We start from the raw sequence: 25,652 nt of genomic DNA, 5'->3' as shown, positions 1-25,652 counted from the left end.
ACACAAGGCTGTACCATCGGCGCTGATGTTGCAGGACCATGGGCTGTTGGATGACGTTCAGGAGGAGGAACGCTACTACACCAGCGAGGAACGCCGTCAGCGCCACGGAGAGAGGAAGCGCCTTGGGCAGCTGAAGAGAGAACAGAACAATGAGTCCAAGAAGAGGAAAGTACTTAAGTTCACTGAGGATGTAAGTAGAGGTCCAGGGAGAGAACTTCCACCATCATCTGTCACTGGGAAGCATACACCACACTTGTGGAACTTTTGAAAAATCATGAACCTTAGCAAAGCTCTTATGACATTTTTGGAAACAAGACAAAACTCTTATGGATAGGCAGTTCAGATTTACTTAGATACTAACAGACACAACGATTAGCATAAACAAATAAAATCTCACATGACAGATGTATCAACACTGTAGCACTTAAGGGTTAGAAGCTACTGCTACAGGGCTTGAATTTTTTTATACAAGTTGCTAAAATGCTATTCACACATCTGTTTTGCTTTGAGAATATCACATTGTAGCATATTTGTATGACTTAACCAATCACTGCTGGTGTTCGTCACATAAAGGTGCACTGTACTTAGATGTTTAGAATGAATAAAATTAGTTGTTTCAAAATGTTGGATTTCTGCTGCCAAACAGATGAAAATGATATTGTGGTACCTTAGTGTTGCTACTTGGCAAAACAGATAATTTATATCCCTTTTGCCTTTGACATTACTTCAGTGAACCTCCTAAGGACAGGAGACATGTATTTGAACATTTATGAATCAGGACTACCAGCTGAGTGATGGCGACGAAGATGACAAGGGGAACGACATCAAGGATCTGGAATTCCGACTGTCACATGACCTTAGTCAGCTACAGGTGTGTGTGATGAACATGGAGGGTGGGGAGGGGGTAGGTGGGAGATGTGGGGAGGGGGTAGGTGGGAGATGTGGGGAGGGGGTAGGTGGGAGATGTGAGGAGGGGGTAGGTGGGAGATGTGGTGAGGGGGTAGGTGGGAGATGTGGGGAGGGGGTAGGTGGGAGATGTGGGGAGGGGGTAGGTGGGAGATGTGGTGAGGGGGTAGGTGGGAGATGTGGGGAGGGGGTAGGTGGGAGATGTGGGGAGGGGGTAGGTGGGAGATGTAAGGACAGGGTAGGTGGGAGATGTTGGTAGGTGGGAGATGTGAGGAGGGGGTAGGTGGGAGATGTGGGGAGGGGGTAGGTGGGAGATGTAAGGACAGGGTAGGTGGGAGATGTTGGGACGTGGGAGATGTGGGGAGGGGGTAGGTGTGAGATGCGGTGAGGGGGTAGGTGGGAGATGCGGTGAGGGGGTAGGTGGGAGATGCGGTGAGGGGGAGGTGGGAGATGTGGGGAGGGGGTAGGTGGGAGATGTGGGGAGGGGGTAGGTGGGAGATTCGGTGAGGGGGAGGTGGGAGATGCGGTGAGGGGGAGGTGGGAGATGTGGGGAGGGGTAGGTGGGAGATGTGGGGAGGGGGTAGGTGGGAGATGTGGGGAGGTGGTAGGTGGGAGATGTGGGGAGGGGGTAGGTGGGAGATGTGGGGAGGGGGTAGGTGGGAGATGCGGTGAGGGGGAGGTGGGAGATGTGGGGAGGGGGTAGGTGGGAGATGTGGGGAGGGGGTAGGTGGGAGATGTGGGGAGGAGGTAGGTGGGAGATGTGGGGAGGGGGTAGGTGGGAGATGTAAGGACAGGGTAGGTGGGAGATGTGGGGAGGTGGGAGATGTGGGGAGGGGGTAGGTGGGAGATGTAAGGACAGGGTAGGTGGGAGATGTGGGGAGGTGGGAGATGTTGGGAGGGGGTAGGTGGGAGATGTGGGTAGGTGGGAGATGTGGGGAGGGGGTAGGTGGGAGATGTTGGGAGATGTGGGGAGGGGGTAGGTGGGAGATGTAAGGACAGGGTAGGTGGGAGATGTGGGGAGGTGGGAGATGTGGGGAGGGGGTAGGTGGGAGATGTTGGGAGATGTGGGGAGGGGGTAGGTGGGAGATGTGAGGAGGAGGTAGGTGGGAGATGTGGGGAGGGGGTAGGTGGGAGATGTGGGGAGGGGGTAGGTGGGAGATGTGGGTAGGTGGGAGATGTAAGGACAGGGTAGGTGGGAGATGTTGGGAGGTGGGAGATGTGAGGAGGAGGTAGGTGGGAGATGTGGGGAGGGGGTAGGTGGGAGATGTGGGGAGGGGGTAGGTGGGAGATGTGGGGAGGGGGTAGGTGGGAGATGTGGTGAGGGGGTAGGTGGGAGATGCGGTGAGGGGGAGGTGGGAGATGTGGGGAGGGGGTAGGTGGGAGATGTGGGGAGGGGGTAGGTGGGAGATGTGGGGAGGGGGTAGGTGGGAGATGTGGGGAGGGGGTAGGTGGGAGATGCGGTGAGGGGGAGGTGGGAGATGCGGTGAGGGGGAGGTGGGAGATGTGGGGAGGGGGTAGGTGGGAGATGTGGGGAGGGGGTAGGTGGGAGATGTGGGGAGGTGGTAGGTGGGAGATGTGGGGAGGGGGTAGGTGGGAGATGTGGGGAGGGGGTAGGTGGGAGATGCGGTGAGGGGGAGGTGGGAGATGTGGGGAGGGGGTAGGTGGGAGATGTGGGGAGGGGGTAGGTGGGAGATGTAAGGACAGGGTAGGTGGGAGATGTTGGGACGTGGGAGATGTGGGGAGGGGGTAGGTGGGAGATGTGGGGAGGGGGTAGGTGGGAGATGTGGGGAGGGGGTAGGTGGGAGATGCGGTGAGGGGGAGGTGGGAGATGTGGGGAGGGGGTAGGTGGGAGATGTGGGGAGGGGGTAGGTGGGAGATGTGGGGAGGGGGAGGTGGGAGATGTGGGGAGGGGGTAGGTGGGAGATGTGGGGAGGGGGTAGGTGGGAGATGCGGTGAGGGGGAGGTGGGAGATGCGGTGAGGGGGAGGTGGGAGATGTGGGGAGGGGGTAGGTGGGAGATGTGGGGAGGGGGTAGGTGGGAGATGTGGGGAGGTGGTAGGTGGGAGATGTGGGGAGGGGGTAGGTGGGAGATGCGGTGAGGGGGTAGGTGGGAGATGCGGTGAGGGGGTAGGTGGGAGATGTGGGGAGGGGGTAGGTGGGAGATGCGGTGAGGGGGAGGTGGGAGATGTGGGGAGGGGGTAGGTGGGAGATGTGGGGAGGGGGTAGGTGGGAGATGTAAGGACAGGGTAGGTGGGAGATGTTGGGACGTGGGAGATGTGGGGAGGGGGTAGGTGGGAGATGTGGGGAGGGGGTAGGTGGGAGATGTGGGGAGGGGGTAGGTGGGAGATGCGGTGAGGGGGAGGTGGGAGATGTGGGGAGGGGGTAGGTGGGAGATGTGGGGAGGGGGTAGGTGGGAGATGTGGGGAGGGGGTAGGTGGGAGATGTGGGGAGGGGGTAGGTGGGAGATGTGGGGAGGGGGTAGGTGGGAGATGCGGTGAGGGGGAGGTGGGAGATGCGGTGAGGGGGAGGTGGGAGATGTGGGGAGGGGGTAGGTGGGAGATGTGGGGAGGGGGTAGGTGGGAGATGTGGGGAGGTGGTAGGTGGGAGATGTGGGGAGGGGGTAGGTGGGAGATGTGGGGAGGAGGTAGGTGGGAGATGTGGGGAGGAGGTAGGTGGGAGATGCGGTGAGGGGGAGGTGGGAGATGTGGGGAGGGGGTAGGTGGGAGATGTGGGGAGGGGGTAGGTGGGAGATGCGGTGAGGGGGAGGTGGGAGATGTGGGGAGGGGGTAGGTGGGAGATGTGGGGAGGGGGTAGGTGGGAGATGTGGGGAGGTGGGAGATGTGGGGAGGGGGTAGGTGGGAGATGTGGTGAGGGTGTAGGTGGGAGATGTGGGGAGGGGGTAGGTGGGAGATGTGGGGAGGGGGTAGGTGGGAGATGTGGGGAGGGGGTAGGTGGGAGATGCGGTGAGGGGGTAGGTGGGAGATGTAAGGACAGGGTAGGTGGGAGATGTGGGGAGGTGGGAGATGTGGGGAGGGGGTAGGTGGGAGATGTGGGGAGGGGGTAGGTGGGAGATGTGGGGAGGGGGTAGGTGGGAGATGCGGTGAGGGGGAGGTGGGAGATGTGGGGAGGGGGTAGGTGGGAGATGTGGGGAGGGGGTAGGTGGGAGATGTGGGGAGGTGGGAGATGTGGGGAGGGGGTAGGTGGGAGATGTGGTGAGGGTGTAGGTGGGAGATGTGGGGAGGGGGTAGGTGGGAGATGTGGGGAGGGGGTAGGTGGGAGATGTGGGGAGGGGGTAGGTGGGAGATGCGGTGAGGGGGTAGGTGGGAGATGTAAGGACAGGGTAGGTGGGAGATGTGGGGAGGTGGGAGATGTGGGGAGGGGGTAGGTGGGAGATGTAGGGAGGGGGTAGGTTGGAGATGTGGGGAGGTGGGAGATGTGGGGAGGTGGGAGATGTGAGGAGGGGGTAGGTGGGAGATGTAAGGACAGGGTAGGTGGGAGATGTGGGGAGGTGGGAGATGTGAGGAGGGGGTAGGTGGGAGATGTGGGGAGGGGGTAGGTGGGAGATGTAAGGACAGGGTAGGTGGGAGATGTGGGGAGGTGGGAGATGTGGGGAGGGGGTAGGTGGGAGATGTGGGGAGGGGGTAGGTTGGAGATGTGGGGAGGGTGTAGGTTGGAGAAGTGGGGAGGGGGTAGGTGGGAGATGTGGGGAGGGGGTAGGTGGGAGATGTGGGGAGGGGGTAGGTGGGAGATGTGGGGAGGGGGTAGGTGGGAGATGTGGTGAGGGTGTAGGTGGGAGATGTGGTGAGGGGGTAGGTGGGAGATGTGGTGAGGGTGTAGGTGGGAGATGTGGTGGGGGTTGTGGGAAATGTGGTGAGGGTGTAGGTGGGAGATGTGGTGAGGGGGTAGGTGGGAGATGTGGGGAGGGGGTAGGTGGGAGATGTGGGGAGGGGGTAGGTGGGAGATGTGGGGAGGGGGTAGGTGGGAGATGTGGGGAGGGGGTAGGTGGGAGATGTGGGAAGGGTGTAGGTGGGAGATGTGGGGAGGGTGTAGGTGGTAGAAGTGGGGAGGGGGTAGGTGGGAGATGTGGTGAGGGGGTAGGTGGGAGAAGTGGGGTGGGGGTTGTGGGAGATGTGGGGAGGAGGTAGGTGGGGAGGGGGTAGGTTGGAGATGTACAGACAATAGTAAATGGTACAATAACATAAAGGCAGTGGTCGAGCAGGATTCTTGCAATATTTTATCTCTTGGTGCTTGATATATACTCTCAAAGGAAAAGGGGCGTATTCATGTAGATGGGTTTATATTATGTAATTGTGAGAGTCATTAACTGTGTCAAAAACACAGGATAGCTGCTTCTGTTATTGAATGTAAACATTGTGATTTTTGTTGCCTTAAACATCTGAATTTAGAAAAACTGAGAAAGGCTCAACTTTTCAGCGAATCTGATTTCATGACTACACATGGATGCAGCATAATTAAGAAGAAATACTACGACATGTCAGCGTTGTATAAATCATGTGAAATCTAATTCAATAACAAAGTTAATTCTAATTTTATCACGAGTACCTTGAAGGGACATGCTAACGGCAGTGATCACACACAAACTATTGTGTGAAGCCCATTTCTGGTGTCCCCCGCCCTGATATTGCTGGAATATTGCTAAAAGTGGCGTAAAATCAAACTCACTCACTCACACAAACTATTGAGGCTAATTATGTAGGACATCAGACGTTGTTGCTGCGAAAGATGCCATGCGAAAATGTTGTATATAGTTAAGGTTACTTGTAGACGGCGATTCTGCATCAATAACCTGCATACCATGGGGTTTTAAGTTTTATCTGGTCTCTCCGAGTTTTGGCCCATGAGTTTTGACCCATGTATTTATGCTGAAGGGTCCCTGTACCCACTTGTTCGGTTTCTTGGCAGAACACTGATTAAGGTGATTGTACAGTGCAATGATAAAAGCTACAATAACATTAAGGTGCTTCTGCAGAGCAAGAATAAATGCTACAATAACATTAAGGTGCTTCTGCAGAGCAAGAATAAATGCTACAATAACATTAAGGTGCTTCTGCAGAGCAAGAATAAATGCTACAATGACATTAAGGTGCTTCTGCAGAGCAAGAATAAATGCTACAATAACATAAGAGCAATATTAATTGCTCAATGATTCATTGAGTGTAACTTGACCTGTATCCTGACAGGAGACTGCCAACAAGACTCGGTGTTTCAAGCTGCGTGATGTCAACTTGCTCAAGGTCATCCTGTGCAGCGGGCTGTACCCACAGGTGGCGCTGGCTGATGACTGCAACTCCTACAAGGGCGACTCTGAGCAGGCCTTCCATACAAAGGTGCCTCCTGGATCCTAGTATCTACATGACATATATTCATCTTACAGTTTCGTGGCAGGGTAGCCTAGTGGTTAAAGCATTTGCTTGTCACGCCGAAGACCCAGGTTCGATTCCCGACATGGGTACAATGTTTGAAGCCCATTTCTGGTGTCCCCCGCCGTGATATTGCTGGAATATTGCTAAAAGCGGCGTAAAACCATACTCACTCACTCACTCTTCTTACAGTTTCACTAGGATCGGTATTTTCATGTTAATCAGATTCAACCCAAAATGCATATATAGTTTAGTACATACATGGAGAATCTCACCCAAGTGTCTTTTGATATCAAATATATCTACACGAGTCGATAAAAGTTCAAAACTCCGAGGCTTGCCGAGAAGTTTTAAACTTTAATCGACGAGTGTTGGCATATTTGATATTAAAAGACTCAAGGGTGAGATTCCATTTATCATCCAGGGCAGAAATCTTTCTTCCAACTTTTTCAGTTTGTAGACAGTAACAAGCAGTGTTTTAAGTGTAAAAAGTACTGCTTACAGCTTTTGTAGCAGAGCCACTAGTGATGTCATTTGATTGTGGCATCATGGTCTGCAAAGCATTGTGATGCAATTTCATTGCAGCAATATCTACAATGTAGATATCGCTTGCTACAATGTAGATATCACTTGATCTCACCCAAGCAATATCTCCTGTAGGAGCCGGTTTTGGATGATACATCAGTTTGTAACAGAAATATCAACCACAGGTGCTTGTAACAGAAAAAATAGCAGCAAGACATATGCTCACTACTGGTTTCATAATATAAACGGATACTAGAACACCTGACTTTATAGCTTACTGCTATTGTTTTCGTTACAAGCCCCTGTAGTGCCAACTACCTCTAGCCTGTATGATGTTTGTGGATATTATTTAGTTTCATTTAATTATGATACTTTTGATGACTCATTATTGGTATTAAATTCTGTGAGGTTTAGAAATTTTAGAAAGACATATCTGGATATGTCAGTTGTATGTTTCTCCATTCCTAACAAATGTCAACATATTTGACCTCAGAACAAGGCTTTCATCCTCCTGCATCCCACAAGTGTGTTCGCCAGCAAGCCAGAGGTGCTTCGTCCCAGTGACATCAAGGACAACAAGACCACGCCCAGTGAGCTGAGGGGGCGACTCAGCAGCAAACACGAGGTCCTGGCGTTTGTGTAAGTTACCATGGTGAGGGGAAATTTTCCTTGCCTTTGATTTCAAAGTTTCTAACCACTAGACAGCTAGGAATCATCATAAAAGGACAAATCTTTAGCGGATTAAGCAGAAAAAGTCTTATTTTAATAGTTTGTCTTCCTTCCACTAGTTCTATCCTGGAGACCAACAAGCCTTACCTCATCAACACAATGCGGGTCCCAGCACTGCAAACTATCACCCTCTTCTCCAACTCCATTGATGCCAATGCCGACTGCACCAGGTAGGTGGCCTATCTTCCATCATACAGTCTCTGCCTCCCCAATAGGGCGGTGGGGTAGCCTAGTGGTTAAAGCGTTCGCTTGTCATTTCGATTCCAGACATGGGTCCAAGGTGTGAAGCCCATTTCTGTGTCCCTCACCGTGATATTGCTGGAATATTGCTAAAAGCGGCGTAAAACTATACTCATTCACTCACTCACTGCTTCCCCATTGTCTGTGTCTTTCAGACTGGTGTGTGATGGCTGGCTGGAGATCTCCCAGTGATGTCAACATGTCTCTGAATGTGTCCGTGTCTTTCAGGCTGGTGTGTGATGGGTGGCCAGAGATCTCCCAGTGATGTCAACATGTCTCTGAATGTGTCCGTGTCTTTCAGGCTGGTGTGTGATGGCTGGCTGGAGATCTCCCAGTGATGTCAACATGGCTGTGAATGTGTCCGTGTCTTTCAGGCTGGTGTGTGATGGGTGGCCAGAGATCTCCCAGTGATGTCAACATGTCTCTGAATGTGTCCGTGTCTTTCAGGCTGGTGTGTGATGGGTGGCTGTTCTCCCAGTGATGTCAACATGTCTCTGAATTGTCCATGTCTTTCAGGCTGGTGTGTGATGGCTGGCTGGAGATCTCCCAGTGATGTCAACATGTCTCTGAATGTGTCCGTGTCTTTCAGGCTGGTGTGTGATGGCTGGCCAGAGATCTCCCAGTGATGTCAACATGGCTGTGAATGTGTCCGTGTCTTTCAGGCTGGTGTGTGATGGGTGGCCAGAGATCTCCCAGTGATGTAAACATGTCTCTGAATGTGTCCGTGTCTTTCAGGCTGGTGTGTGATGGCTGGCCAGAGATCTCCCAGTGATGTCAACATGGCTGTGAATGTGTCCGTGTCTTTCAGACTGGTGTGTGATGGGTGGCCAGAGATCTCCCAGTGATGTCAACATGTCTCTGAATGTGTCCGTGTCTTTCAGGCTGGTGTGTGATGGCTGGCTGGAGATCTCCCAGTGATGTCAACATGGCTGTGAATGTGTCCGTGTCTTTCAGACTGGTGTGTGATGGGTGGCCAGAGATCTCCCAGTAATGTAAACATGTCTCTGAATGTGTCCGTGTCTTTCAGGCTGGTGTGTGATGGCTGGCTGGAGATCTCCCAGTGATGTCAACATGGCTGTGAATGTGTCCGTGTCTTTCAGACTGGTGTGTGATGGGTGGCCAGAGATCTCACAGTGATGTCAACATGTCTCTGAATGTGTCCGTGTCTTTCAGACTGGTGTGTGATGGCCGGCCAGAGATCTCCCAGTGATGTCAACATGTCTCTGAATGTGTCCGTGTCTTTCAGGCTGGTGTGTGATGGGTGGCCAGAGATCTCCCAGTGATGTCAACATGGCTGTGAATGTGTCCGTGTCTTTCAGGCTGGTGTGTGATGGCTGGCTGGAGATCACCCAGTGATGTCAACATGTCTCTGAATGTGTCCGTGTCTTTCAGACTGGTGTGTGATGGCAGGCCAGAGATCTCCCAGTGATGTCAACATGTCTCTGAATGTGTCCGTGTCTTTCAGGCTGGTGTGTGATGGGTGGCCAGAGATCTCCCAGTGATGTCAACATGTCTCTGAATGTGTCCGTGTCTTTCAGACTGGTGTGTGATGGCTGGCCAGAGATCTCCCAGTGATGTCAACATGCCTCTGAATGTGTCCGTGTCTTTCAGGCTGGTGTGATGGCTGGCTGGAGATCTCCCAGTGATGTCAACATGTCTCTGAATGTGTCCGTGTCTTTCAGGCTGGTGTGTGATGGCTGGCTGGAGATCTCCCAGTGATGTCAACATGTCTCTGAATGTGTCCGTGTCTTTCAGGCTGGTGTGTGATGGCTGGCCAGAGATCTCCCAGTGATGTCAACATGTCTCTGAATGTGTCTGTGTCTTTCAGGCTGGTGTGTGATGGCTGGTGTGTGATGGCTGGCTGGAGATCTCCAAGTGATGTCAACGTGTCTCTGAATGTGTCCGTGTCTTTCAGGCTGGTGTGTGATGGCTGGCTGGAGATCTCCCAGTGATGTCAACATGTCTCTGAATGTGTCCGTGTCTTTCAGGCTGGTGTGTGATGGCTGGCTGGAGATCTCCCAGTGATGTCAACATGTCTCTGAATGTGTCTGTGTCTTTCAGGCTGGTGTGTGATGGGTGGCTGGAGATCTCCCAGTGATGTCAACATGTCTCTGAATGTGTCCGTGTCTTTCAGGCTGGTGTGTGATGGGTGGCCAGAGATCTCCCAGTGATGTCAACATGTCTCTGAATGTGTCCGTGTCTTTCAGGCTGGTGTGTGATGGCTGGCCAGAGATCTCCCAGTGATGTCAACATGTCTCTGAAAGTGTCCGTGTCTTTCAGGCTGGTGTGTGATGGGTGGCTGCAGATCTCCCAGTGATGTCAACATGTCTCTGAATGTGTCCGTGTCTTTCAGACTGGTGTGTGATGGCCGGCCAGAGATCTCCCAGTGATGTCAACATGTCTCTGAATGTGTCCGTGTCTTTCAGGCTGGTGTGTGATGGCTGGCTGGAGATCTCCCAGTGATGTCAACATGTCTCTGAATGTGTCCGTGTCTTTCAGGCTGGTGTGTGATGGCTGGCTGGAGATCTCCCAGTGATGTCAACATGTCTCTGAATGTATCCGTGTCTTACAGGCTGGTGTGTGATGGGTGGCCAGAGATCTCCCAGTGATGTCAACATGTCTCTGAATGTGTCCGTGTCTTTCAGGCTGGTGTGTGATGGCTGGCTGGAGATCTCCCAGTGATGTCAACATGTCTCTGAATGTGTCCGTGTCTTTCAGGCTGGTGTGTGATGGCTGGCTGGAGATCTCCCAGTGATGTCAACATGTCTCTGAATGTGTCCGTGTCTTTCAGGCTGGTGTGTGATGGGTGGTTGGAGATCTCCCAGTGATGTCAACATGTCTCTGAATGTGTCCGTGTCTTTCAGGCTGGTGTGTGATGGGTGGTTGGAGATCTCCCAGTGATGTCAACATGTCTCTGAATGTGTCTGTGTCTTTCAGGCTGGTGTGTGATGGGTGGTTGGAGATCTCCCAGTGATGTCAACATGTCTCTGAATGTGTCCGTGTCTTTCAGGCTGGTGTGTGATGGCCGGCCAGAGATCTCCCAGTGATGTCAACATGTCTCTGAATGTGTCCGTGTCTTTCAGGCTGGTGTGTGATGGGTGGTTGGAGATCTCCCAGTGATGTCAACATGTCTCTGAATGTGTCCGTGTCTTTCAGGCTGGTGTGTGATGGCTGGCTGGAGATCCGGTTCCCTGACGCCGAGTCTGCTGATGGTGTCATATCCAGCATCCTACATCTCCGGGCCACCTGGCTGAACCTGCTTCAAGTCCGCCTGGCCGGTATGGGAATGATGAGAATTCATCTTAGGCAGTTAATGAGGGGGATATTGTTTTGTACTGTTTCTTATTTTATATGGTTTAAGAATTGTTTCTGACCAATTAACTTGGGTTGGTCAAAGTTATGATACAGTAGTGAAGCTCAGCATTATTCAGTATTAGTACAATTCTGAGAAGTTTTTAATGTCTGAAAAATGAAATGACATGAAATGCCTCATAAACTGTTATTAAAAAAGTTGTTATTTTCTTTCATTTTGAATGATTTTTATGGTTGTTTTTCTTTATCAAAGATTGTCCAGACAAATAAGAATAAATTTAGACTATTTTCATTTTGTGACTTTTTGTGACGACGTGTTGTCTGTTGACAATTGAAAGAATTCCGATGATTTACTAGCTTAGAGTTTTTGTATAGAAGTGACAGAAAGATGCCGCCCCTAGCATGTGCCTGAGTGAGAGAGTTCCATGTGTTCTCCACAGATACCATGAGTCAGATGGATGACGACCATAAGAAGGTCGGCAACAAAGCCCGGCGCCTGGAGCAGCTCCTTGCACGCAAACTGGCCGAGTTCCTGGACAGTCGAGTCACCTACTCCATACGTCGGGTGATGGCGGCCGAACAGCAGCACCTGTATGTAGGCATGAGTACAGGTAGGTTCAAGTTGTCGGATGTCAGACCCTCATTGTACCTATATGTCATCATCTGTGGAATAACTGGGATTATCGGCTATGTCCTGAAGGGGTTTATGCTTCAGCAAATAAGTGGCATTATGTTTGGTAATTAAATGGCATTGGTTCTAGACTGTGTATACAACAATGTTTACTGTTGTATTAAGAGGTGAGGTGGGGTGAAATGGGATTTAACATCACTTCCCAAGATTATTGCACTTATACAGCAACGTGCATGCACTTTTGTGTGTGTGAGTGGCTGCTTGAACTAGTCTGGACTGATGCTGATTTATAGTGATTGCACCCTGATACCATGCCCCAGTTAAACATGAATACCCCACTCAGACTCAGTTTAGAGACTCCGAGCCGACCAGTCCTTGTTTTAGTCCTTAATGCCTAGTGCCAGACAGGGTAAAAACAATTACCATCTTTTAATGTCTTTTTGGTATGACTCGTGATCGAACGCTGGACCTTCCACTTTCCGGGTGGACGCTCTACCACTAGACCACGGAGACAGTCTGTTGTATTAAGAAATGGAGACATTTTCAAAAGGTTAACAATGTAATAAAATGTATTAAGAGAGCCTCAACAAGGAAATGAGTTTTCTGGAATATATCTACAGATTATTAATTCAGTAATATTCTGATTTATGGCTCAACTGCCATTTCATCAGTTCATTTCATGAGAGCTTGAAAGTGTCTGCCTGTAAATCAATTCATAGCCCAGTTCATTAAGTTGAAATTTAATAATCAATATACACTATTATGACACACATAAATATTGGGACAATTAATTTGGGTTGGGTAATTTTAAAAAAGGCATTTATAAGAAAAAAACCTCACATCACTTTTGCAGACATTTTGATATTTGAAATGCCCCACTGCCACCGTAAGTTCAGAATAAAATAATTTCTTTGATTGCCCTGCCTCTATATTACATCATAGCCTCTATTCCTGTACTCTTGCCAAACATCAAACTGAAAAAAATCTTACATTTTCAACAGATGTTGTTAGCCATCCCAACCAGTTGTTAGGCGAACCAAACATTGTTCAAATGCCTCTGCAAATGCCAGGATGACCTCAGTTCTTTGTTGTGAGAGAGAGAGAGAGAGAGAGAGAGAGAGAGAGAGAGAGAGAGAGAGGTTATCACGCAAGTGTGTTTGGGGATGGTAAATATCCTGTGTTAGGAATAAATACATAGTGTTTATTCTGCAGACATCACCTACAACGACTATGGGGCACGAAGGCACCACGTTTGTTGAAGGAGATATTTATTCAGCTGCAGACCAACATATCATATTTCCGGGAAACTAAACTTCTTGGCAAACTGTTTATCCTGGAAGAACAAGATCATGTTGACGGAGTAGTCCCTACATCCCCAGATCTGCAAGTGGATAACGACGACTTGAGCTACTCCCCATTCTCACGTGCTTCAACCACATGCTCCCCATATAATATGTCAGTCCAGTACCAGACCTTTAGGCTCTCCACATGGACGTCCTGTTGATGAGTTCGGAGGGGATGTTCGCTTTCACATTTCCGCCTTGGCCTCTGCTGGACCGAGTCCTGAGAAAAGTGGAGGACTCGGACCATGTAGTCATTTTCATAGCTCCGGCTTGGCCAAACAGGACTCGGTTTCCCAGACTGTTCCCACTTCTCATGGCAGTGCCACTCCAGCTCCCACTTCGTCCTGATTTGCTCCGTCAGCCCCGCTCAGACATATACTGTAAATCTTGTAATTAATGTGTCTCCAAATTAATACAACTGCTGACCTGCATTTTTCACATTTAATTCACGCTCATGTTAATTTGAAGATTTACAGTAACTGTGCAACCTGCTCCTACACACCTGGAAGCTCTCACGGCTAACATGCAGACTGTCGGTGTATCCAAGTCTGCCATCGATGCTGTGGCATGGTCATGGAGACCTTCCTCCTCTGCCATCTATGACATCTATGACAACCGATGGCACAAGTGTGGATCGTGGCAGAGAGGAAGAGGTTCGGAGCTCATGGGCAAGAGTATTCCCATGGTAGCCGATCTATTGCTGCGTCGCCGCCAGCAGAACTTCCGTTATTGTAAGATTAAGGGTTGCAGATCAGCACCAGCATCAGTCCTCGACCATGATGGGCTCGCCAAAATGATGGGCTCTCCATCGGCACCTATCCAGTCATGAATCAACTCATGAAGTTTTTTCAACTGGAGGATCTACAAGACCCGCACTAATTCCCCAAGTGGAATCTGTCTGTCGTCCTGTCTGCTTTTATGGTTGTACCATATGAACCTATGCATAAGGAGACTCTTTAGCAGACATTAAAGAAGACTGCCTGTTTGCTTGCCATGGCAACAGCAGCTAGAGTGTCTGAGCTACATGCCGTTGACTACTCCTCACTCACTCACTCACTCACATACCAGATTTTAGGTCATCGGGAATACTCCATTCCTGTTCCAGGCGGTATTGTAGACTTTCCAGACAGACTATTATGGTCTAAGAGCATACCATATGATGGTGAAGATGATGTCTGTTAAAACTGTAAGGAATTTTTAAGTGTGGTGTTAGCCGAATGACAGGAATATTGGCTATGATGTAAGAGAGGCAGTACTCTTAGAATTAGGTGAGGTGAGGTGAAATGGTGTTTAAAGTTGTGTTCAAGATTATTGCATTTATAATGCAACGTGCATACACTTGTACGTGTGTGTGTGTGTGTGTCTGTGTGTGTGTCTGTGTCTGTTTCTGTGTCTGTGTCTGTGTCAGCTGTTTATTTAGAAACTTGACAAAGAGGTGCAAAGGGCCATCGAGTTCATATTGAATTCCATTGAAATGACAAGGTACCGGATTATCATTACCAGGAGTTGGATGTTCTCTGTTTCAGACAGTCAAGATAATAAGGAACATTCAGTTAAAGGAGGAACACAAGTCAATTCTTATTTAACAGTTGGCTGGTGAGTACAGTGTTGTTTTACAAGTAGTCACATGATTGATTCTTACGATATGGCTAGCTGTTTAATAGAAACATGATTCCCTAGGTACGGTAGAGTAGCAGCAAAAAGAATTTTATGCAGCAGTTGTCTTGAGAATAGTAGCTTGATTGATTCTATGTGACAGTTGTCTAGAGAGTAGTAGCTTGATTGATTCTATACAGCAGTTGTCTGGAGAGTAGTAGCTTGATTGATTCTGTGCACCAGTTGTCTGGAGAGTAGGAGCTTGATTGATTCTGTGCAACAGTTGTCTTGAGAGTAGTAGCTTGATTGATTCTATGAAACTGTTGTCTGGAGAGTAGTAGCTTGACTGATTCTATGCATCAGTTGTTTGGAGAGTAGTATCTAGATTGATTCTGTGCAGTAAATGTCTGGAGAGTATTAGTTTGATTGATTCTATGCAACAGTTGTCTGGAGAGTAAAGGCTTGATTTATTCTATGCACCAGTTGTCTGGAGAGTAGGAGCTTGATTGATTCTGTGCAACAGTTGTCTTGAGAATAGTAGCTTGATTGGTTCTATGCAACTGTTGTCTTGAGAGTAGTAGCTTGATTGATTCTACACAGTAAGTGTCTGGAGAGCAGTTGTCTGGAGAGTAGTAGCTTGATTGATTCTGTGCAGTAGGTGTCTGGAGAGCAGTTGTCTGGAGAGTAGTAGCTTGATTGAATCTATGCAGTAGGTGTCTGGAGAGCAGTTGTCTGGAGAGTATTAGCTTGATTGATTTTGTGCAACAGTTGTCTGGAGAGTAGTAGCCTGATTGTTTCTATGAAACTGTTGTCTGGAGTGTAGTAGCTTGACTGATTCTATGCAACTGTTGTCTGGAGAGTAGTAGCTTGATTGTTTCTATGAAACTGTTGTCTGGAGAGTATTAGCTTGACTGATTCTATGCATCAGTTGTTTGGAGAGTAGTATCTTGATTGATTCTATGTAGTAGGTGTCTGGAGAGTAGTAGCTTGATTGATTCTATGCAACAGTTGTCTGGAGAGTAGAGGCTTGATTTATTCTATGCATCAGTTGTCTGGAAAATAGTAGCTTGATTGGTTCTATGCAACTGTTGTCTTGAGAGTAGTAGCTTGATTGATTCTATGCAGGAGGTGTCTGGAGAGCAGTTGTCTGGAGAGTAGTAGCTTGATTGATTCTGTGCAGTAGGTGTCTGGAGAGCAGTTGTCTGGAGAATAGTAGCAAGGATGTGTTAAAATCTCCCGTTCACTGGTTAATTTCCTGTTGCAGCCTGCTTGATGATACCTCGGCCAGCGTGTGGGGGGAATACACGTCACACATGCAGAAGGTCTGGGAATGCCCACGATGTCATGTCAGCCTGATTGTGTCAGTGGTAGAACGGCTGCAGCATCAGATGGAGTGTCAGAGTGCTGATAAGCCTTGTAAGCTTTCATTTCGAATTTTGAAACCATTAATGTACAATTATTCCATAAATGTTTACAGTAGTATGTGGGAGAATAACCAAATCTGAAGAAGTGCCATTTGTAGCCAACCTGGTACAGCCATCATATACATTTACACTAGATGCTCAGATGCTCAATCGGGGCGGTCGGGTAGCCTAGTGGTTAAAGCGTTCGCTCGTCACGCCGAAGACCCGGGTTCGATTCCCGACATGGGTACAATGTGTGAAGCCCATTTCTGGTGTCCCCCGCCGTGATATTGCTGGAATATTGCTAAAAGCGGCGTAAAACCATATTCACTCACTCACTCACTCCAGATGCTCAATCAATGCATGTATGAAGGAGGCAGACTGACTGGAGGTCAGGTAGATTCTTGTCATTTACACAAGGTGCTCAGTTCTGTATGAATGGCCGAAGGAGACTGGAGCAGGGTCCGAAATAACTGCCTGCCCACCTGCCCGTGGCTGGTGTCTTTTCTGTCGTGATGCATGAGATATTGCCTCCACCCGTCAGACTGTCTGGCAGATAATTTTAAGACTACTTACATATTCAGTATTCCTGGTAGATTCTCAAGTAATTGTTTGCATTATTTCAACTGAATCAAGACATGATTTGTCTCATATTTTACGTTATTTTACTCATTCTGTTGTCGCGATCCAGTATTAACGGTCAATGAAAGGAAGTAACTACGCTTTCATTGGTCAATCTAGTCTTAATTGGATGAGTATTAACCAAGTCAGCGAGCCTGACCACCCGATCCCATTAGTCGCCTCTTACGACAAGCATAGTCGCTTTTACGGCAAGCATGGGTTGCTGAAGACCTATTCTAACCCTATTGTGAGTTTCCTACTTTCACTGTGAAAAAAATGAGTGTATATTTTCAAACACAGATACTAATTAATTCTAAAATTGCGTTTTGTTTAGAAAAAGATAAAAAGTGATTTTTGCGTGTACACTTCCCCTTTAAGTCAATATTCTCCAAGGGGAAGTTAAAAATGATATCTCTCCTGTGTAAATGATGTATCTTTAAACTGACTTTTCTGTGCATTGCCTGCATCATGGCAGTTATTGACTTGATAGTCACAACACTTACAGAGTTAGTTTTACATACTTCTTGTGAAAATCAACTTCTCAAATTCTGAGAGCAACAAAACCCTTTCCATATTCCTAAAAAAAATCATGAGTTGATTGTACGATTTGGATAACACCATAAGCTTGTGTTTATGAATTCCTATTAAATAGTGAAAAGGTACCAGATGTATCATGCTTCACGTATGGAATGTTGACGTCATCCCACTTGTCAAACAGTCTTGTAAAGTACTTCCTTAGCAATGCCTTATTTCTGAAAGTGTGCATGTATTATTGAAATTGTCTCCTTTGGGACTGTAACTGGATACACCAGTAAACGTATAATAGATAATGGGAGTTTCTACATTTCCTTGATTGGTTTGATAGTCTACTTATGAATCTTAGCAGAAAACTCCCATTTTACAGTTATGACTGAAACACTGAAACCCTGTATAACAAAATGCTGATAAATATGATCTAAAAAAGAAATTTAAATTTTATTTTTCTCTGATTTTTGGGGTAATTTTTACTTTGAAGTAGAACTAAATAATATGTGGCTGGAATTCCAAGATCAAATAATATTCACTGATACAGAAAGAAATTGTCTGGCCCATACTTGATGTACCACTGGTTTGTCTGGCCCATACTTGATGTGCCACTGGTTTGTCTGGCCCAGACTTGATGTGCCACTGGTTTGTCTGAACCAGACGTGATGTGCCACTGGTTTGTCTGGCCCAGACTTGATGTGCCACTGGTTTGTCTGAACCAGACGTGATGTGCCACTGGTTTGTCTGGCCCAGACTTGATGTGCCACTGGTTTGTCAGACCCAGACTTGATGTGCCACTGGTTTGTCTGACCCAGACTTGATGTGCAACTAGTTTGTCTGGCCCAGACTTGATGTGCCACTGGTTTGTCTGACCCAGACTTGATGTGCCACTGGTTTGTCTGGCCCAGACTTGATGTGCCACTGGTCTGTCTGGCCCAGACTTGATGTGCCACTGGTTTGTCTGGCCCAGACTTGATGTGCCACTGGTCTGTCTGGCCCAGACTTGATGTACCACTGGTTTGTCTGGCCCAGACTTGATGTACCACTGGTTTGTCTGGCCCAGACTTGATGTACCACTGGTTTGTCTGGCCCAGACTTGATGTGCCACTGGTCTGTCTGGCCCAGACTTGATGTTCCACTGTTCTGTCTGGCCCAGACTGGATGTACCACTGGCCCAGACTGGATGTTCCATGTTTACAGACTGCCATGTAATGGTATTACTGGAATATTGTTGACTGTGGCATAAAACAACATTCACTTCAGGCATTGTATGCTCTCAGAAGATGTCATCCAGTCCTCTGTCCTTACATGTGTCAAGAACAGAAATGTCAAAGTAATAATCTGATGATATTGTGCTATTTAAATGCCCAGATCTATGAAATATGCACAGCTTTCACCAAGAAGGTAGTCTCATGTAACGTGTGGCATGCGCCTCGGGAATTTTGACAGATTATATCTGATGTGTATCTTGAATTTCCACATTCCACTTACCTCCCTGATAAATGTTTGAACAGTGGCAATCAGGAAGATGTTAATCGCTTGTTTCCAGATACTTTGTTGAAGGTAATATTGGAGAAAGTGATATTGATGTAGATATGACAATAGGCACATTGTTCCTGCCCGTATACGATATGGCTGAAATATTGCCGATGTGACGTAAAGCTTTAACTCACTCACTCACTCCTGCCCGTATACCAAATGTAGTTTAAAGATGGTACATGTTGTTACCCTGCCAGGTGTCATCTATAAGGGACGAAGATAAGAGTCGGTTCGGAGTCAGAATACTGTGTCTGAGTGGGGTAGCCATGTTAAACTGTGGCATGGTCACTCAGTGGGCTAGCACTATAAAACCGTCATAAGTCTGGACTAGTACACAAAGTCACACACACACACACATGTTGATGCAATTTGTTATGTTAAGTGCAATACTGTTTCACCCCACCTCACCTCAGAAAGTCAGCTTACATGGCCCTGTTTCACAAAGTGGTATTAGCATGATGACTGTCATGTGAGTATGTTTATTGCAGATGCAATCTCATTAAAATCAGATCTTAGTTATAGCTACTGCTAAACAAAGATCTTAGGACATCACATTTCGTGTCTCGTCAGACCAAACTTAAAACATCAACCCGAGCTTTACAGCACGAGTTTCAAACTGGCGACTTTGCTTCAAAGATATTTTGACATATACTCAACTAAAAAATTACAAACTGAACAAAAGAATATTCTGGAAGGCTAATAGATGGTCTATATTGTGGGAATACAGACATGAAGCCCATATAACTGTCGTTCAGAATACCCTTTTTGGAAACCTCGAGGTTGCACGCTAAAAAATCACATTCCAACTGTCACTTTCATGATCTGCTACGCGATGCTCTGATTGGTCAGATGAAAGGTCTTTCTGACATGACCCGCAATGGGATGTCCTCAGATCTTTGTTTAGAGGTAGCGAAAACTAGATTTTAATGAGATTGATTGCAGTAGTCATAGCAGAATTAGGCCCAGATCTGTGTGTGGAGTTAGGCCCAGGTCTGTGTGTGGAATTAGGCCCAGGTCTGTGTGTGAAATAAGGCCCAGGTCTGTATGTGGAATAAGGCCCAGGTCTGTGTGTAGAATAAGACCCAGGTCTGTGTGTGGAGTTAGGCCCAGGTCTGTGTGTGGAATAAGGCCCAGGTCTGTGTGTGGAGTTAGGCCCAGGTCTGTGTGTGGAATTAGGCCCAGATCTGTGTGTGGAATAAGGCCCAGGTCTGTGTGTGGAATTAGGCCCAGGTCTGTGTGTGGAATAAGGCCCAGGTCTGTGTGTGGAATAAGGCCCAGGTCTGTGTGTGGAATAAGGCCCAGGTCCGTGTGTGGAATAAGGCCCAGGTCTGTGTGTGGAATAAGGCCCAGGTCTGTGTGTGGAATAAGGCCCAGGTCTGTGTGTGGAATTAGGCCCAGGTCTGTGTGTGGAATTAGGCCCAGGTCTGTGTGTGGAATAAGGCCCAGGTCTGTGTGTGGAATTAGGCCCAGGTCTGTGTGTGGAATTAGGCCCAGATCTGTGTGTGGAATTAGGCCCAGGTCTGTGTGTGGAATTAGGCCCAGGTCTGTGTGTGGAATTAGGCCCAGGTCTGTGTGTTGAATTAGGCCCAGGTCTGTGTGTGGTAGAAGGCCCAGATCTGTATCTGGAATAAGGCCCAGATCTGTGTGTGGAATTAGGCCCAGGTCTGTGTGTGGAATTAGGCCCAGGTCTGTGTGTGGTAGAAGGCCCAGATCTGTATCTGGAATAAGGCCCAGATCCGTGTGTGGAATTAGGCCCAAAGGTATGTCAAATCATGATTGAAGAGCATATATTTGGTTTTGATAGATCAGGTTTTGTTAACAGAGGTATTCACACAAAAAATCCTGCAACATTATTAGATTGCTTCTCAACAGGGCTACAGTCAAATTATTCCCAATGAGACATTTTGTTCCCAACTCTTGAGACCTACAGCAGGTACCCGGGTAGGGACGGATACTAGCGTGTTGGGTACCCGGGTAGGGTCGGATACTAGGGTGTTGGGTACCCGGGTAGGGTTGGATACTAGGGTGTTGGGTACCCGGGTAGGGACGGATAATAGGGTGTTGGGTACCCGGGTAGGGACGGATAATAGGGTGTCAGGTACCTGGGTAGTAAATTTGGACTTTTCCCAGCCCTAGTTTCTTCCAATGTCATTGGACTGGAGACCAATAAATGTAGGATAGTAAAAGAGCTGTCTATCATGTGATCTTTACTTCACTCCTTATATTAGGATTAGGCTGCACCAATCAATGATATGCACTCACTTACAGAACAAGTTGAACTACTCCAAATTCTTATAACAACAAGCAGACAAGTATTTCATGTAAAACAACTGAAACTAAATCAAATTTGTTTATGGAGATAGCACCACAATCAGTGGTCAGATCTGCTGCACTGGGGTCGTGGTTTGGAGAGTTAGATGAGAGTTTCAAATTTAGTATATTTTTAAAAAAATTAAAAATTAAAGTTAGATGAGATATAATGGCCCTCTCAGTGGATATACTGCCTACATATGACAACGATATGTGCGTTAAGTAGAAAGGCAAAGCGGTAGAACGACTGTTACATCAAAACTTACGTCATGATATTCATGAACTTTTTTGTGTATTCATTCCTCTGTACTATTTAATAATGTTCAACAGGAAGGTTTACTGTTGTCCTGCAAAGTGGTCCCTTCAAACACATGTCCATTGCTTTGAAATATGATTTACCACATAATAAGTCTTGCATCTGAAGTGTTAAATGCTGTGGTTTTATTGAGATATACTCATGTTCTGAAGGGGATCTCCAGCTATTTATAACATTATGAATGGGAAGATTGAGCCACTGTAAAGTACACCATGAGGGAAAGATCTGACTGAGGCTGAACCATGTCTCCCGGACATAATAATTCAGTTTTGTGTCATTACATTCATTATTCATTATTTTTGCTCCTTTTTTTTCAAATTTAGTATTTTTTATTAAAAATAACACTCAATCGCTCCTCATAATAGATCTTCCCTCCTAAGTTTAGGCTACTGGAAATTTCAAAAATATTTTGTCACTCACTTGCTCCTCATACTTGCATCCAGGATCCCTATGAACTAAATGGACTTATGTACAGTATATCTAGGCTGAACCATCCTCCTCCTATGTTCAACATATCTGAAATCAAGGGGGTAGTATCTGGCCTAGGCTGAACCATCCTCCTCTTATGTTCAACATATCTGAAATCAAGGGGGGAGTATCTGGCCTAGGCTGAACCATTCTCCTCTTATGTTCAACATATCTGAAATCTCGAGGCAGGATCTGGCCTAGGCTGAACCATCCTCCTCTTATGTTCAACATATCTGAAATCAAGGGGGGAGTATCTGACCTAGGCTGAACCATCCTCCTCTTATGTTCAACATATCTGAAATCAAGGGGGGAGTATCTGACCTAGGCTGAACCATCCTCCTCTTATGTTCAACATATCTGAAATCAAGGGGGGAGTATCTGACCTAGGCTGAACCACCCTCCTCTTATGTTCAACATATCTGAAATCTAGAGGCAGGATCTGGATCTGGAAAGGTTTGGCTTAGGCCAAACCATCCCCAAGGAAGAACTGGCCAGGAGAAGGTTTAGCCTACTAAAAGTACTTACAGACAACAAGGGGTTGAGTTTGTACTTGCTTGTATGTGGAGAAATTCAGCATGGATGCCAGGGGTGCAATATGTTGTTTTTTCTCTGTGCCTACTTAATTCTGGACACTGCATGGCTTGCCACTGTTTAATACCTGGACACGGAATGCTTTGCAAATTCTCCCTGCTGGTATGTACAAATAATATGACTAGGGGTGACTATTGAGGCATTTTTGGCTATTGCGATAGTTAAAACAACTATTGCGATACTATTGCGATAGTCGCCCTACTATTGCGATACTATTGCGATAGTTTTCACTTGCAATTATAGCAGGCTTAAGCAGCATATATTTCAGCATTTTGACTGACACCATCAAAATAATTATAACTTTCTGATACTATTTGTAAAGAAAACAAGAAATGAAAAGAAAACAAGTTCAAATTGACCTTTCAAAAACATGTTAATACAAATTTCACTTCATGTAACTGGTAAAGTCTTAGGTAACTGCAATGTTTTAGCACCAATGTGAATGAATGTGATTGAATGACTAGTATTTGACTATACAAACTGTCAAACTCTTTAATTGTTTTTTAAGAAAGTAAATGTACCAAACAAATTGACAATCGAATTATCGATACACCTCTAAATATGACCGTGTGCCTTGTGTTTCAGTGTCTAAAGATGAGGAGGCTGCAGAGCGTGAATCAGAACGAGCCACACAACTCAACCCTCTGAGAAGATCCTACTTTTGCCCCGACTGTGACCAACAGCTTTCTTTGACTGCAACAGAGATTCTCAAACACAAGAAATCTCACAAAGAATGAGAGCTGTCTCTTGCTTGACCAACAGCTCTTCTGACTGCAACAGAGATCAATGTGTGTTTGGTCTCTTGTCAAGATGGCAGCACTGTTGGTGTGACCCAGTGTCAGTGTGAACTGTCAAGGTGACAAGTCAAGATGGCTGCCCCCATGGGGATCCAGGGTTAGAATATGCCCACAACATGAATCGGGGAATCTGCAATAGGGTTTGCCTGGCGTCCAGTAATGGTCAATTTCACATTGTAAAACATGGTACTAAATAATGATAAATTTGGTTTTAGTTCATGGCAAGCGAAACCTTTCAATGACTATTAATACCTGAAGGTCATGTCCGTTGTTTATGTCATTCACACTTTGAAAGACTAGTTTGATTCAGGCTCAGCTGCTGTATTTACAGAAGGCAATGGAGTCTACACATATCTAGGTTTGTAACACTATCCAGGGGGCACGGGTGGCCCAGTAATCTAAGAAGTACCAGGATGTTGAGTACATTGATATATTTGATGTGTTGAAACATTTGATGGGACGTTGTTCACAACACAAATACAATGGTCCAGTCGTCTCAGGCGTCGAAATTTGCTGTGCAGAGTTGCGTCCCTTAGGCACGCCAGAAACCTATGATTGTGGATTCGAATCCCGGTTCGCCCTGATTATGTTTCTAGGTGTGTCAGCACCATACCCGCCCTCGTGGGTTTCACTGAAGTGGTAAACGTCTAAGACCTGCATAACTTCGGGCTTTCCACCCACATTAAGCTGACACGCTGTGATATAACTGGAATACTGTTAAAAGCGTCATTGAACACAACTCACTCACTAACACTATCCATGCTTACAATCTGAAATTTTCTGAAGGTGAAGGTCATTAGACTGGAAGTGGATATAACTTTCTAACTAAGGTAGCTGTAGGCATCAATCTCACTGTTTTGAAATTGTACTGCAATAGGCTTTGGTTTTTTCTGCAAGTGACATCATCTGATTGGTTGGTTGGTTGGTTAGCTCGTTGTTTAACGCTGCACTCAGCAATATTCCAGCTATATGATGGCGGTCTGTAAATAATCGAGTCTGGACCAGACAATCCAGTGATCAATATCATGAGCAGATCGTGATTGATATCATGAGCAGATCATTATCGATGACATGCATCAACCAAGTCAGCGAGTCTGACTATCAAAGCCTTGTCAGTCACCTTTTACGGCAAGCATGGGTTGCTGAAGACCTATTCTACCCCAGGATCTTCATCTGATTGGAAATTTGACATATGTGATTTCAGAACCTTATGTGAGTAACATCTCAGATTTGAGATTTCACTAACAAATTCCAGAGAGAACCAATAATGAATATTTAATGAGTCAGCCGCGTAAAGAGAATGATTAACATTTAAACATGTAATTTCTCCTTAGTGGTGCCATTGATTTTTGGTCATATCTGATCTTGTATCTTCTTGTTTGCATAGCATGTAAACTGTCTGCCCCATGTATGCTCTAACAGTTGATTGTACATGTTGCTGGTTGGTTGGTTTGTTGTTTAACGCTGCACTCTTCAATATTCCAGCTGTATGACGGCGGTCTGTAAATAATCGAGTCAGTGATTAATATCATGGCATCGATCCACGGAATTGGGATACGATGACATGCATCAACCAAGTCAGCGAGCCTGACCTCCCGTTAGTTGCCTCTCACACTGCAGGAACATGATAACACACAGACCACATACCAATATTAAAGAAGAATATTTACACATCATCGATCAATATGAATTCTTCCCTTAAATAATTTAGGACACTGATATTCCATTGTCTTGTCTCTAACATATCAATAAATGTACGTTTACAAAATGTGTTCCTATATCAATTTCCATAAGTATATATATCAGCTTAGTCCATGGACTTTATAGCATTGAGACTCTCGAGGGATGAGAGATCAACTGTATGGCTCCCATGACTATATTCAGTGATGAGAATTTTTTTGTGGGGGACTATATCAGTGTTCGAAATACCTGCCTGCCCGACCGTCCGAGACGGGTTGATTTCAACTCGGGCTGCCAGATTTTCAAATCCCCCTGCCCGACGGTCGGGTTATATTTCACATGTGAAAATATTCTAAATATTTCCCGATGATAATCATTAATTCATATGTAAAGATGAATGTTAAAATGTAACCAAAAAGAAACCCTGTTAGCTTATCCTGAGAAACATATGATTATAGTGGGCAGGCAGGTTTTGGTCAGGGCTGGCAAGTATTTCAGCTAGCCAGTCCTGTGGTCTGGCTGAAATTTTTGGGAGTTTCATACCCTGACTATATGATTTATGCACATATGGTAATGGCATGTATCACAAATGTGACCCTTGATTTATTTAAATCCCTGGAATCGCAGAAAATTTCCATCCCTGTCTAACCAACCTCAGAGGAATAGTTCCTTGTGCCCCTGAATGATCTCGTAATGTAGTGGAATAGTGATAGGGGACCACAAGAGGCACCAACATTGTT

At 46.7% G+C, this 25,652-nt stretch overlaps 1 protein-coding gene across 3 annotated transcripts in view; it reads left to right on the top strand.

Annotated features, from left to right (window-relative positions):
• LOC124150233 (probable ATP-dependent RNA helicase DHX34) overlaps positions 1-23,439 on the top strand; it is a 64,160-nt gene extending 40,721 nt beyond the window's left edge. Inside the window, exons 20-29 of one of the 3 annotated variants that reach the window (XM_048392421.1) lie at positions 35-190; positions 779-871; positions 6,107-6,253; positions 7,305-7,450; positions 7,600-7,710; positions 10,937-11,058; positions 11,533-11,703; positions 14,593-14,662; positions 15,927-16,078; positions 23,021-23,439. In XM_048392421.1, the coding sequence (XP_048248378.1) occupies positions 35-190; positions 779-871; positions 6,107-6,253; positions 7,305-7,450; positions 7,600-7,710; positions 10,937-11,058; positions 11,533-11,703; positions 14,593-14,662; positions 15,927-16,078; positions 23,021-23,172 (1,320 nt within the window). In that variant the 3' untranslated portion in view covers positions 23,173-23,439. Of the gene's footprint in view, positions 1-34; positions 191-778; positions 872-6,106; positions 6,254-7,304; positions 7,451-7,599; positions 7,711-7,935; positions 8,244-10,936; positions 11,059-11,532; positions 11,704-14,592; positions 14,663-15,926; positions 16,079-23,020 lie in introns of those variants that run through there. The other 2 variants (XM_048392429.1, XM_048392427.1) reach the window with 2 other exon arrangements.
• The last annotated feature ends 2,213 nt before the right edge of the window (positions 23,440-25,652 follow it).

The sequence above is a fragment of the Haliotis rufescens genome, unplaced genomic scaffold, assembly GCF_023055435.1.
Source record: "Haliotis rufescens isolate VD_foot unplaced genomic scaffold, xgHalRufe1.0.p SCAF_1, whole genome shotgun sequence".
Classification (NCBI taxonomy): domain Eukaryota; kingdom Metazoa; phylum Mollusca; class Gastropoda; order Lepetellida; family Haliotidae; genus Haliotis; species Haliotis rufescens.
The sequence above is the reverse complement of the archived record's forward strand: the minus strand, read 5'-3'. Positions and strand labels throughout refer to the sequence as shown.